The sequence below is a fragment of the Plecotus auritus genome (assembly GCF_963455305.1).
Source record: "Plecotus auritus genome assembly, chromosome: 8".
In the NCBI taxonomy this organism is placed as follows: domain Eukaryota; kingdom Metazoa; phylum Chordata; class Mammalia; order Chiroptera; family Vespertilionidae; genus Plecotus; species Plecotus auritus.
This window is the reverse complement of record NC_137782.1, coordinates 102,212,145-102,224,689: the sequence shown is the minus strand read 5'-3', so window position 1 is coordinate 102,224,689 and position 12,545 is coordinate 102,212,145. Positions and strand designations below refer to the sequence as shown.

At 48.6% G+C, this 12,545-nt stretch overlaps 2 protein-coding genes across 4 annotated transcripts in view; one reads left to right on the top strand and one right to left on the bottom strand.

The window, feature by feature from the left end:
* TBC1D8 (TBC1 domain family member 8) overlaps positions 1–4,831 on the top strand; it is a 150,824-nt gene extending 145,993 nt beyond the window's left edge. For all 3 annotated transcript variants that reach the window (XM_080683310.1, XM_080683309.1, XM_080683311.1), the window contains 3 exons: positions 2,125–2,214; positions 2,514–2,611; positions 3,686–4,831. In XM_080683310.1, coding sequence (XP_080539436.1) covers positions 2,125–2,214; positions 2,514–2,611; positions 3,686–4,159 — 662 coding nt within the window. In that variant the 3' untranslated portion in view covers positions 4,160–4,831. The remainder of the gene's footprint in view (positions 1–2,124; positions 2,215–2,513; positions 2,612–3,685) is intronic.
* A 768-nt stretch (positions 4,832–5,599) lies between these two features.
* RPL31 (ribosomal protein L31) lies at positions 5,600–11,502 on the bottom strand. The gene is made up of 5 exons (XM_080683313.1): positions 11,364–11,502; positions 10,942–11,048; positions 7,448–7,573; positions 5,751–5,863; positions 5,600–5,668 (listed from the first exon to the last, which is right to left on the bottom strand). The coding sequence occupies exons 2-5, from the start codon at positions 11,046–11,048 to the stop codon at positions 5,637–5,639; spliced, it is 378 nt and encodes a 125-aa protein (XP_080539439.1). The 5' UTR covers positions 11,364–11,502; the 3' UTR covers positions 5,600–5,636.
* Positions 11,503–12,545: the final 1,043 nt, after the last annotated feature.

Sequence of the window (12,545 nt, the reverse complement as noted above, 5' to 3'; positions counted from 1 at the left end):
AAACCGGTTAGGGCAGAGAATGGTATTATTTTGATGACTAATATTGCAAATGCATCTGGAAGCCAAATTGTATTGAAAGCAGATGAGTTTCAGATAACCAAATGTAAATCATTCACTAGATTTTAACGTGTTCAGTCCTTGAAGTGAGACATAATGAAAACTTTAAATGTCTAATTCATTTATAGTCTTGAAATGAGTTATATATATATATATTGGATTACAAAAATAAGGTTACATTTATAATAGTTCATTAAAAGGCTGCAAGTACATTTGAGGATTGTATATAAACTGTGTTTACTCTTTTCCCTAATGTATCGTGTCCTAGTGTCTCGTGTGCCAGGACTGGAGAGGTTGGAAGCCCTGCTCTGTGGTTGATTGGCCTTTCTGGTTCCAGGTCACTATTGACTTTATCTGCCCCTTTTCTGGACACTGCCCACCGCTTGAATCTTCCTGCTCTAGGCTCCCATGACATTTGTGTTCACTGGTTCTTGCGTTGAAGCAGTTGTGACTTGTGAATAGGTTTGTTTGATATACCAAGCTCTGAGGATAAGGGCCATGTCCTATTGACATCTCAGTGACTGTCCCAGGAAGTCCATTTCCATCATGCTAGCCCTAGTACCACCCAGTGTCTGTTAATTTTCCTCTTCAGTCTGCGTGGCTTCTCACATGCCCCACTGTGTAAATTTGTCTTGGGCAAAGTAAGGAAAAAAAACAGAAACCTACCTTTCAAGAAGGTAGCTTATCAAGGCTTTGGTACCATCTTGTGGACATTTGTTCCATCACAACTGAATTTTGCCTTTGATTTCTCAGTGAATGGTTTACAAGTAAGCTCAACCTTTTAAAATGAGGATCCTTTGTCCATAATCCCCTTGATAAGTTTTATTAATCTATAATTCATTTAAAGTGTGCAGCCCAGTAGCTTTTAGTATATTTAGAACACTGTCATCACCCCAAAAAGAAAGCCCATACCGTTTAGCTTTGCCCCAGTCCATCCATTGTCCTCTGGTGTCCCTAGACTTGCCTCGTCCAGGTATTTCACAGAAAGGGAATCATGCAGTATGTGCTCCTTTTTGCCTGGCTGCTTTCACTCAGTACATTTTCAAGGTTCACCAGTGTGGTAGCATGTCTCAGTACATCATTTTGTGGCTGAATGTGATCCTCAGGTTTATGGGCATGCCATCACTTATCCATTCACCAATTCTTAGGAACAACGCTGCTACCGACATCAGTGTGGAAGTTTTTTTGAGTTCACACTTTTCCATTCCCATTTGGCGTATACCTACCTGCCTACTGGAATTTTGGGGTTGAATAGTAATTTAACTTTTTGAAGAACTGCCAGACTCTTTCCCCAAAGGGCTGTAACACCTTCTATTCCATCAGCAGTGCATTAGGGTTCTGATATAACTGGACCTTTGTGCAGTTCAAAACTCGTAATAAAATGCTTTGCATCCAATAAAGCTTTTTGCAATCTGTTAGAAATTATATAGCAATATGTGCTCAGAGAAAAATAACATGAAAAGTTTAATTACCTGTTATCCCATCTCAAGAGTTTGTTTGTGCCCAAACCGGTTTGGCTCAGTGGATAGAGCGTCGGCCTGCGGACTGAAAGGTCCCAGGTTCGATTCCGGTCAAGGGCACGTAACTTGGTTGTGGGCACATCCCCAGTGGGGGGTGTGGAGGAGGCAGCTGATTGATGTTTCTCTCTCATCGATGTTTCTAGCTCTCTATCCCTCTCCCTTCCTCTCTGTAAAAAATCAATAAAATATATTAAAAAAAAAAAAAAAAAAGAGTTTGTTTGTGTAAAATTTGTATGTAGTACATACATAAACGTACTTTGTATTTAAACACAATGGATTTTACTCCACAAGCTTGCTGTCCAGTGCCTGTCAGTCCTATGAACTGGCACGTCATTAATCACAGCAGGATCTGCACTAGGGACAGGCATCACTTTGGTGTGGACAGTGTTCTTCGCTGTGAATCCAGACAGTGCAGGTGTACACCTGGCTCCACAGACTTTGCAAAGGCTGCAGCCCAGAAGTTGGGGGCTGCTGGCTTAGCTTGTTAGTTTCTTTACCTAAAAATCTTTGATTTTGGTTGAAATAATTTGTTCAATTTCTTTTTAAGCCCTCACTGAAGATGACCAAGACAGCCAGTCACCATTGAAGAACCCTCTGCTATCGACATCAAGACCCCTGGTTTTTGGGAAACCAAATGGCATGTACCTTTTCACTGTCAGGAGCCAGACCGGAGGCTCTCATTAGACTTACCCCCCTCCTGAGAATCAGCACTGAGCACACTGCTTCCCCAAGGCCAGGAACCTTCAGGGCTGCAGTGTGCTGGGTGACCACCCACGGTCCTCTAGTAGCAAGTCACCCAGCAGCCACACCCCCTTCGTGGTCAGTTGCTCTCTCCCCCATGTTTCCTGGGCTCTTGGTTTAATTTTTCATCTCCCCTTCTGTATATTTTACTTTTACTGAAACTATTTAAACTGTATATTGTTTCCTTTGTCTCAGATGATGCCTCTGATTATCAGAAACAGCTAAAGCAGATGATTAAGGATTTAGCCAAAGAAAAAGCTAAATCTGAGACTGAGTTGCCCCAAATGAGCCAGGTATGGACTGTATTCTGTGTGAAGAATTAACTTTTGTCAAACAATCTGTTCAGAAGTAAGCCTAATAATTAAGCTGGGGCCCCTTTACCACCAAAGCCATAATCGAAGGGTTTTATAACTTCTGGGAGCTGGACAATGTGGTAATTAAATGGGAAAATGTGGTCCATTTATATATTCAAAGGTCTTCAAAACAGGCACTGCTTCATCTTTTTTAAAAATATTTTTCTTGCCCTAACCGGTTTGGCTCAGTGGATAGAGCGTCGGCCTGTAGACTCAAGGATCCCAGGTTCGATTCCGGTCAAGGGCATGTACCTTGGTTGCGGGCATATCCCCACTGGGGGATGTGCAGGAGGCAGCTGAATCGATGTTTCTCTCTCATCGATGTTTCTAACTCTCTATCCCTTTCCCTTTCTGTAAAAAAATCAATAAAATACATTTAAAAAAAAATTTTTTTCTTTATTTCAGAGGGAAGAAATAGAAACATCAATGAGAGGGAATCATTGATCAGCTGCCTCCCGCACACCCCTTACTGGGGATCAAGCCCACAACCTGGGCATGTGCCATTGACCGTTATTGAACCCAGGACCCTTCAGTCCACAGACTGAGGCTCTATCCACTGAGCCAAACCAGCTAGGGCTGGTTCATGTCTTTGAAAGGTTTTTCTGTCACACCCATTTACCCAGGTGGTGATCAAGTCAGTTTCTTCTCTGGTGATAGCATATGGGGACACTGTGGACACAGCTTTCTTCCCTGAAAAATTAGTATACTCCAGTTGCTTCAACACCGATGCTATAGCAGACAGCACTGTTAAATCTCAAAAACCTTGGTTTCTATCATTCCAGCACTTGTGGGTTGAAAGGTGTGCACACACTTACTAGTTGTGTAGATGAATAGCACACTTCTAAGTGTGCTGAAATTCCCTGGAGGCAAAGGGCAGAGACTACCTTTTCTCATATTTTGCTTCAAAAAGGTATTATTTCCTTTCCTCTGAGTACTACAAAGTATAAAGTTCTTTTAAGAATGCATTATATTCCCATCCTGGTCATGCTGCTATATACTTTTTTTGTATTCCAGAGAGAATTCATCCAGTTCTGTAAAACTTTGTACAGCATGTTCCACGAAGACCCAGAGGAAAACGACTTGTATCAAGCCATCGCCACGGTAACCACGCTGCTGCTACAGATTGGGGAGGTGGGGCAGCGCAGCAGCAGCAGCTCCGGGAGCTGCTCCCAGGACAGCGGGGAGGGGCAGCGGGCCTCAGCCCCTTCTCCCGAGCAGGACTGTATTTTTGCTGACACAGACACTGGTACAGCTCCCCAGGACTCCCGGGCATTTCCCGAAGAAGCGGAAGGCGACTGGACAGTCTCCCTTGAACACATTTTAGCTTCACTTCTGACTGAACAGTCATTAGTAAACTTTTTTGAAAAGCCACTGGACATTAAATCCAAACTTGAAAATGCCAAGGTCAATCAGTACAGCCTCAAAACTTTTGAAAAGAGCAGCCAATTACTGCCTGAACTTAAGCAAGATAGTGATCTGCTGAGATGAGCTGGCCATAACAAAGCAAGAACCACCAATTTGTGGGTTGTCAGCCCCATAAATCCAGATTTCAGTCTCATTCATTCTGAGTACAGCCTACAATCTGGGCATGCAGGTAAGCAACCTGACCACCCCAACTGTGGCCAAGAGAACTGATGCAATCCTCAACATTTTTCCGTGTTCTTTTTTAAGAGGGAGCAACATTGACGTTGGTTGCCTCCCATACACACCCTGGCCGGGGATGGGACCTGCAACCGAAGTCGTGTGCCCTGATTGGGAATCAAACCTGCAGCCTTCCGGTGTGCAGGGTGATGCTCCACCCCACCGAGCCGCAGTGGCCAGGCCAGGCTGTTTGACCATCAGATTTACTGCTGCTGTGATGCTCTCCTTCAGACAGAACACGGGTCCAATGCACTATGCTAACCCAGACTAAGAAACGCCCACGCTCTCATTTTTCACGTAGATAATGGGAGGTCTAGAGTCAAGTTCACTTTGAAGATCTAAGAGCCACTGTCTGTGCAAATGCATTTGGCTTTTTCTTTGCATAAATGTTTCAATGCTGGTAATTGAAACCATTTTAATATATTTGGTTGTATTCCCTTTCCTTACAAAAATGTTGTGTACAAACCATGCTATCAATGTTGGCCTCCAAGTTTTTTAATAAGAAATTTTTGTATCGACTTTGCTCCTTGTTTATACCTCGCACTTATTTGAGTTCTGAGGTTTGGGTTGTGCAGTGAAGAGGCTGGAGACCGCCCGCCCGGCCCCCCCTCCTCCATGCGCCTGGTGTTCTAAGCCAGCATGCACCACAGTGGGGTCTTTAACCCTTGCAGTGCTACACACAGTAATGCAGTATCATCCCTGCAACACTGTTCTCAGCCGAATTCAGATTTGGGGCTGGATGAACTTTAGCCCTGTGAGCTTTAGCCCCATGTAAGCTGGAACTAAAAATACCTCATGGGGCCATTACAAGTGAGCTAAAACATGAACTGTACATTAAATTAAACATAAACTTGACCCCATCAGAATATCATTTTAGAAGACAATTCTATACTTCTTGACAATTATATCATATCAATACACATTACACCTAAGATGCTATGAATTGCATCATTTCAGTTTGTTAAAATGAAAAGTGGCCAATGGCAATTGAGTTCTACATGCCAGTTTCTGGGGAAATGTATCTTTTAGAATCAACGAAACATGCACGTAAAAGCACTAACCATTGCACCTCCACAATGTCCAACTACCTGCAGGGTCCTAAAGCCAGGCTACAGGGCAAAATTACCTAGAAAACCCTGCTTAGGCCTGTCTAAATACTCAAACTCCAGAGGCTAGGAAAAGGGATACAGAGATAGTATTAAAGAAACCTCTCCAAATGATTCTGTAACTGGGAACTACTTTTAAGATTACAAACATTACGTTGCCGTCAGAAACAGAAAACCAACCTCCAAGGCAGTTGTATAACTTTATTCGACCATCAGCATTAGTTCTCGTCCACATTAACGGTCTGTAGATCTGCAAAAGGAGAGAAGATGGTCACCTTCCACCTACCAGTGTCTTTCCCATTGGCAGCTTTGTGGAATGGCGTGAAACTTACTTTTGAAAGTGGTGACAGGCACATAGGTGACCAATGTATATAGCTTGTTTGGTGAATCTTCATCCTCATTACGTTTTCTAGACAAACGTACTCGGATACGATATGGGACATTCCTAATGAGAAACATCAACATGCTGGTCAGGTCAACGCTATCATGACACAGCCACCAGGTGTCCTCATATATCCTGTCCCCACTTCTGTAACACGCTTCCAAATCTCCATCCTTTGTTCCAATCTGATAGGGAGCCGGGACGGACACTAGACCAACGCGGAAATGAGCCCAACTTGCCACCAGCAGAGACCATGGTGATGGGTTTTGTCTAAAATGTAAATCTGGAGAAACACCACCCTCTGCAGTCTACACTCAACACAGGAAAATTAAGTGTGCTTTCCCTGCCTCAGGCATGCAGTCCACTCCTCTCATTGGTCTGAGGATGTGAAGTGTCCTGAAACCTGGGACTCTCTTGGCTTCTATGACACCACTCCCTACTTATCTCAAAGGAGCCATCATTGGCGGCTCCTTTGTTAGATACATTTCTACTGAACTCTGCTGGCCCACTGCAGGCTGCTCCCAAGGGGTTGTCACCCACTCAACCCCAACATTGAAAAGCCACCCAGACGCCACCCCACCCTACGCCAGCTCATACCATCGCCCAGCCCCTGCCACTTCACCGCCCTTAGCTGGTCCCACCTCCACACTGGCACCTTCATTGTCCTTCACGGCAAAAACACCCTCCTGCTTATAAGCAGGGTTTCTCAACCTCAGTTCTACTGACATTGGGGCTGGGTGATTCTTCGTTGTGGAGACTGCTGTGTGCATTTTAGGATGTTTCCAGAACCCTTGGCCTGTGGCAACCCCACCAGTGATAACCAACTATGTGCCCGGAAAGGGGAGGTAAAATCGCCTCTGGTTGAAAAGCAGTGCTCCAGTGGCTTCTATAGATAAGCCAAACTCTTTGCCACGACCTACAAGACTCCCCATGATCTGCCTCCTGCCTAACTCTCCATCCTCCTTCTGTCCTTCAAGTCACTTTTTTGACTTTTACCTTCATCAACCAAATCTCTTTTTGTGCAACGCTCCTACCAGCCCCCGCACTGCTGGCCCCTCATTTGGGTCTCATTACAAACACTACATCCAAAGGCTTCTCTGCAGACGCTACCCCCCTTTGAGTTACTGCCTCACTATTTTTTTATAATTCCACTAGAGGCCCAGCACATGAAATTCGTGCTTGGGTACGGTCCCTAGGCCTGGCCTGTGATCAGGGCCACCTTCCCCGGCTGCCCGGAGCCCGCTCCCCGCCTCTCCGTTGGCCAATGGGAGATCTGAGCCTGCTGGCCGGGAGGAGGAACCAAGAGGTCGGCCGTTCCTGCCTGCTGGCCAGCCCTGCCCCCACGCAGGTCGCCCTGTGTAGGGTGACCTGCGGGGCGGGGCCTTGGCCTGGCGCTGCCCACCACCCACCCCCGGTTCCCTTTCACCATCAGGTAATGGGAGCCTGCGGGGCCGGGGAAAGGGACTGAGAGGTGGTCAGTGAGCCTCATAGTGACTGTCCAAGTGGTCGTTCAGCCATTAGGATCAATTTGCATATTACCCTTTTATTACATTAGATATGCATCCGCGATTACTGAGCTCATACACAGGGTGCAGAGCAAGTGGATTAAGCTGGTGTAATTTTAACTCTTAACACATAACTCCACACCTTATTCCTTTGGCCCACACAGCTTTGTTGAGTCTGGTGTCAATACGCACGTCTGGAGTCCCCATCTCCTTCATGGCAAATTTCCGGATCTCCTTGAGTGCTCGGGGGGCACGCTTCTTGAAACCCCTTAGATTCAAACATAAGTAAAAAGTGAATTAAAGGAGCACAAAACTAAATCGAATGTCCTATTTTCATAAAAAACCTAAACCAAACTTCAACAAGGCAGAATATTCCTTTTTCCACCAGTGTTAATGCCCAGCAACTGGTATAACAGGAACTGCCCCCCCACTTTCAGTAACGGAAGATAAGGGCTCTGCACATGATCCTTAAGTAATGCTAACATATACAATGGCCAACCCTTTCCTGATAAGCAAAAGCACCTCCAAACTTTATCCTGTCTAGAGAATATAATCTAAGAATGACATTGGAACATACTTGAACATAAAACATATAACACTGTACACCATAGGAATATGGTAAGTAGATTTGTCACACCTTAAGACAGAACATGTTTTTGGAGCCCACTCAGTACGAATTTAAGTTCCCTACCCTGGTCTGTGCTGAGAGAGCTGAGGCCTGCAGTGCACAGAGCCCCTACCAAGTACCTGAGGTCGAGTCAACGCTACAAAGCGCTTGGGAGGTGCTAGGCACCATCATTAACTCCTGAAGGCACCTTCAGCGTGCTGTTTAGATAAGGATACAGGCATCCATTTAAATTTTATGCTTCTACTTAAAAATGTGAAAAAGCAATACTTTACTACAGGTGGAAGTGGTCAAACATTTATAGGACATTCCAAGTGGGGCGCAGAGAGAACAGTCTGAAGAGTTGCTGATGTTTCTGTCTCTCCCTCTTCCCCTCTGAAATAAAAACATTTTTAAAAAAAATGAAGGGTGTTCACAACATGACCGTCAGAAGGGGCCCTATCAATGGCTCGCCCCTGTAACCCAACGGCCTAAGAGGTGCTCCTTCCTGTCAGAAGAGGCAAACGTACAAGATGCAGTAAGAGCTGCAAATGGAGCCTGTTACAGGGACTTCATTCTGCTCTAAACCTTCAATAAGGTCCATAACCCACAAAAAATCCAGCTCTCCACCCACCCCACAACCACTTGACCATGTCTCCCCTGCTCCCTACTCCACTCTCACCAGCAGCCTGGTTATTTCTACAAGCAAGCTCACACCATCATTCACTTATAAACTTAACCATCAAAAACAAAAGGTGCCAGAAACCACATAAGGGTGTGAACGAATCCCCCTTCTCCAGATTATGTAGGAGACCCTCTGGAGTGCATCAGCTGGTGTCAAGTGTGACAGAAAAATAAACTAGGAAAAGGCAGAGAGCTCTGGGATGGGCTGCAGGTTTGAGTAAGATGTCCACAGAGATATCGGGGCCAAGAGCTGAAGGTGCTGAGGCAGCCATGCAGGAGTGTGCAAGAAAAGCATCTAAGGGGGCGGGGCGGGGGCAACACAAGCCAGCTCCCTCAACCAGATCCCTGCCTGGTGCGATCAGGAAACTAAGTGGCCAGTCCACATGGAACCACAGCAAATACTTTGGATTCCATTCTGAGTAAGATGGGAAGCCAATGGAGGGTGAGGACACACCAGGGTTTGGGGAAGGGAACCAAGAGAGGGAGCTGCAAACTAACCATTCAAGGGACAGAGAATGCTGCAGGGACCCATGCGATGGGTCAGAGGGAAGGCAGAGCCAAGAGGACGTGCTCCTTTGCCAGTGAAACAGGGAGGGCCAGGGGTGGCGCTGACACCAGTTTGACTGGGGCCATGTAGAGTCTGAGATGTAAACAACCACATATAGACAGAGGGAGTGAGTCCTGTGACTCAACAAAGACCAAGGAGGGCCAAAACCAGTTTGGCTCAGTGGATAGAGCGTCAGCCTGCGGACTGGGAGGTCCCGGGTTCGATTCCGGTCAAGGGCATGTAACTTGGTTGCGGGCACATCCCCAGTGGGAGGTGTGCAGGAGGCAGCTGGTCGATGTTTCTCTCTCATCGATGTTTCTGACTATCTATCACTCTTCCTTCCTCTCTGTAAAAAATCAATAAAATATATTAAAAAAAAAAAAAAAAAAAAAAGACCAAGGAGGAGCAGCTAGAGAAGGAAAAGGGTTTAGTACCACATAGGCCTTTGCAGTGGTCGGCAAACTCATTAATCAACAGAGCCAAATATCAACAGTACAACGATTGAAATTTCTTTTGAGAGCTAATTTTTTTAAACTTAAACTTCTTCTAACGCCACTTCTTCAAAAGACTCACCCAGACCGTGGTATTTTGTGGAAGAGCCACTCTCAAGGGGCCAAAGAGCCGCATGTGGCTCGCGAGCCGCAGTTTGCCGACCACGGGCTTAGGGCTTTTGTAACAAAGCACAAAATGCCTGAAAAACTCGCTCACCTGCAATGGCCCACCTCTACTTTTCAAATGTCCTATTACTGGGGTGGCCTTTAGAGCAACGCCCTTCTCACTCTGCACATTTTACCATTTACATCTAAATATTTGTTGTCTAACCTCCTGTAAGGGAACTGGGAAAGTAGGACCTTTGGGTTCCCTGCTAAACCTGCAAGAGCCGCTGGCAGTGCCCAGCACACAAGAGCCTGGTAAGAATAAAGCTCAAAATGAGTGAAGGGGTGGTGGGCCGGGCCCGCGGTTACTCAGAAGCAACATCAATGTACAAAAAGGCCCCGGAAGCCATCTAGAGACCCCAAACAGAGAAGGCCAGGGTGCCCCTGGGCTGGGAGTGCAGTGCTGATAGCCGCCCTGTGCCCACGAGGCTGCACATCTGAGCCCCTGGAAAAATGCGTTGTCCCAGCGAGGCTGCCCAGACAAGTGCAAGAAATTCTGCTCCACAGGCTGGTGCCTGAGTACTCTGTCCTGTAACATGTGCTTTTAAAAATACTTCAAACAGCATTCAAGGTTTGCTCTCCATTACCAGCGGTAAGCAGGAAACGGAAAACTTCTAATCCTAAGAACTAAAAACCAACCCCCAGGAGATAAAGTCAAACATTCAAAATCGCTCCCGACATTCTAGAGCAAGGCAAGTCCACAAATGCAGGTGTCCTCCCGCCAACACTGCCCTGCAGGTCCCGCCACGCCTTCTCCTCCTGGATCCCTCCCTTTCACCTCGGGCTACAGCTCGGCCATCATCAATTACCCTTCCTTGTGTGGGTCAGAGAACCACGGCTGTGTCCATACTCTGGGATGGACACGCCTAATCGGTCCACTTCCCGAGTCTGGAGGCATTAAAAAGCTTCCGTTCTCTCGCAAAGCATCGTTCGCCTGCCCACGCCTGTTGGAGCCAATTCCACACTCCGAGGGGGACGATTGGAACTGCTCTCCCAGGAACCTTCCTCAACCTCGCGTCTCCGCCGGTCCCTCCAGCGGGACACTCTAACCCTCCGCACCGCAATACGGCCCCTGAAGCACAGACTGAGTTTTTAAAGAAAAGCTTCAGCCCAGCTGACCTTCCCGCCGCGGACGGGGTACTCACACGCCATGGATGCGCTTATGGATGTTGATGGTGTACTCCCTGGTCACCACCTCGTTGATGGCGGAGCGGCCCTTCTTCTTCTCGCCACCCTTCTTTGCGGGAGCCATCTAAAGCGAGGCGACAAGGAGGCTGAGCAGTGGGGCGCGCATGGCCACGTCCGCCCGCCACGCGCGCCAAAAGCCCCAGGCCGGGCAGAGTTAAGCCCTCCACCCAACCGGCGCTCCTCCGCGCCCCCGCCCCGAGAGCCCCGCGCCAACTCTATGCCACCCTCTTCCAGACTGCGAGCCCTCAGGGCCGGGCGGGCTCCCATTCCGGGACTCCGATGCCCCGGGCCAGCTTAGGAGAGCCCGCCCGACCTGGGCAGTGCAGCCGCGGGGGAGGATGGAGCCCGATGGCTCAGACCACCGAGGGAACATACACACCTTGACCAACAAGTTGGAAAGAAAGAGCGCAGGGTATTGTGGGAGAGAGAACGCAGGATCGCAAGTACAACTTCCGGGTCGACTGTAGGAGGGCGGAGCCAGAGGAGGGGCAATGACGTCTGTGCGCGCCGGGCACCGCGAGACGGCCTGGGCGGCTTCTGAGCCGGGCTTGGGCGGACGCCCCAGACGGGCGAAACCGGTCAGCGACGCCAGATTGCCATCTCCGAGGAGTTGGCCGTAGCGGAGCCATGCTTCATCACGAGGATGCGGCAAGGAAAAGCGGCCGCATTTGCCTGGGACGGGAGGCGTTGCAGGGCATGGGAAGCACTCTCCTGTGCACCCTTCCATCCGGGCCCCGTGGGAGATTCGGCCAACCTAGGTTCTGCAGGGGCTGAGCCGGTTCCGCAGATGTTCAGTGGGGATGGGCTAGGCCAGTGGTCTGCAAACTCATTAGTCAACAAAGCCAAATACAAACAGTACAACGATTAAAATTTCTTTTCAGAGCCAAATTTTTTAAACTTAAACTTCTTCTAACGCGGCTTCTTCAAAGCAGACTCGCCCTGGCCGTGGTTTTATGTGGAAGAGCCTCACTCAAGTGACCAAAGAGCCTCATGTGGCTCGCGAGCCGCAGTTTGCCGACCACGGCCCTAGTGTAACAGAGTTACCTCCAATCCGGGAATGCCCCCTGTGAGGCGGGACACACCTTTCCCTGATTTGCGGTGGAGGTCGCGGTGGGGGGTGGGGGTGGGGAGGCTCCCGAGGGTCGGATCCCGGAGTAGACCCAGGGGTACCCCCCAACCGCAACATAGCCAAGGCGAGGTTGGGAGTGGCCGAGCCACTCTCCACTCTCCGGGGCCCAGGGTGGGTGAGTGGGGGTGGGGAGGTGGAGTGTTGCAGAGTGGCAGGAAGCGGGGCAGGCGTCCCAGTGCGCCTCAGGGCCCTGCATTGGCCAGGGGGCGAGCTTGGGCAAGGAAAAAATAAAAATGAAAGGAGCCTAGGGCACCCGGCAATCCCATCTCCTGAGCTTGCAAAAGATGCAGGAGGGCGCCTTCCGTTGGGGGTGCGGTTGCCTGAAATGCTGAAGGGGGTGTCACGGCAAATGGGTAGGACGAAGCCCCCTAGGGATGGCAAAAAGCGAGGGGCGGCCCGGGCCTCTGGTGGGGACCGCGGGGTTCCCTTAGC

Bases quoted from the DNA above. Each gene is read 5' to 3' on its own strand.
- RPL31 (XM_080683313.1), bottom strand. From the start codon at position 11,048: ATGGCTCCCGCAAAGAAGGGTGGCGAGAAGAAGAAGGGCCGCTCCGCC. The intron at 5,864-7,447 runs GTGTGGAGTTAT...GTTTCTCATTAG, and splicing joins GTGTGGGCCAAAGGAATAAG to GAATGTCCCATATCGTATCC. The intron at 5,669-5,750 runs GTAAGTTTCACG...CTCCTTTTGCAG, and splicing joins GCCTGTCACCACTTTCAAAA to ATCTACAGACCGTTAATGTG.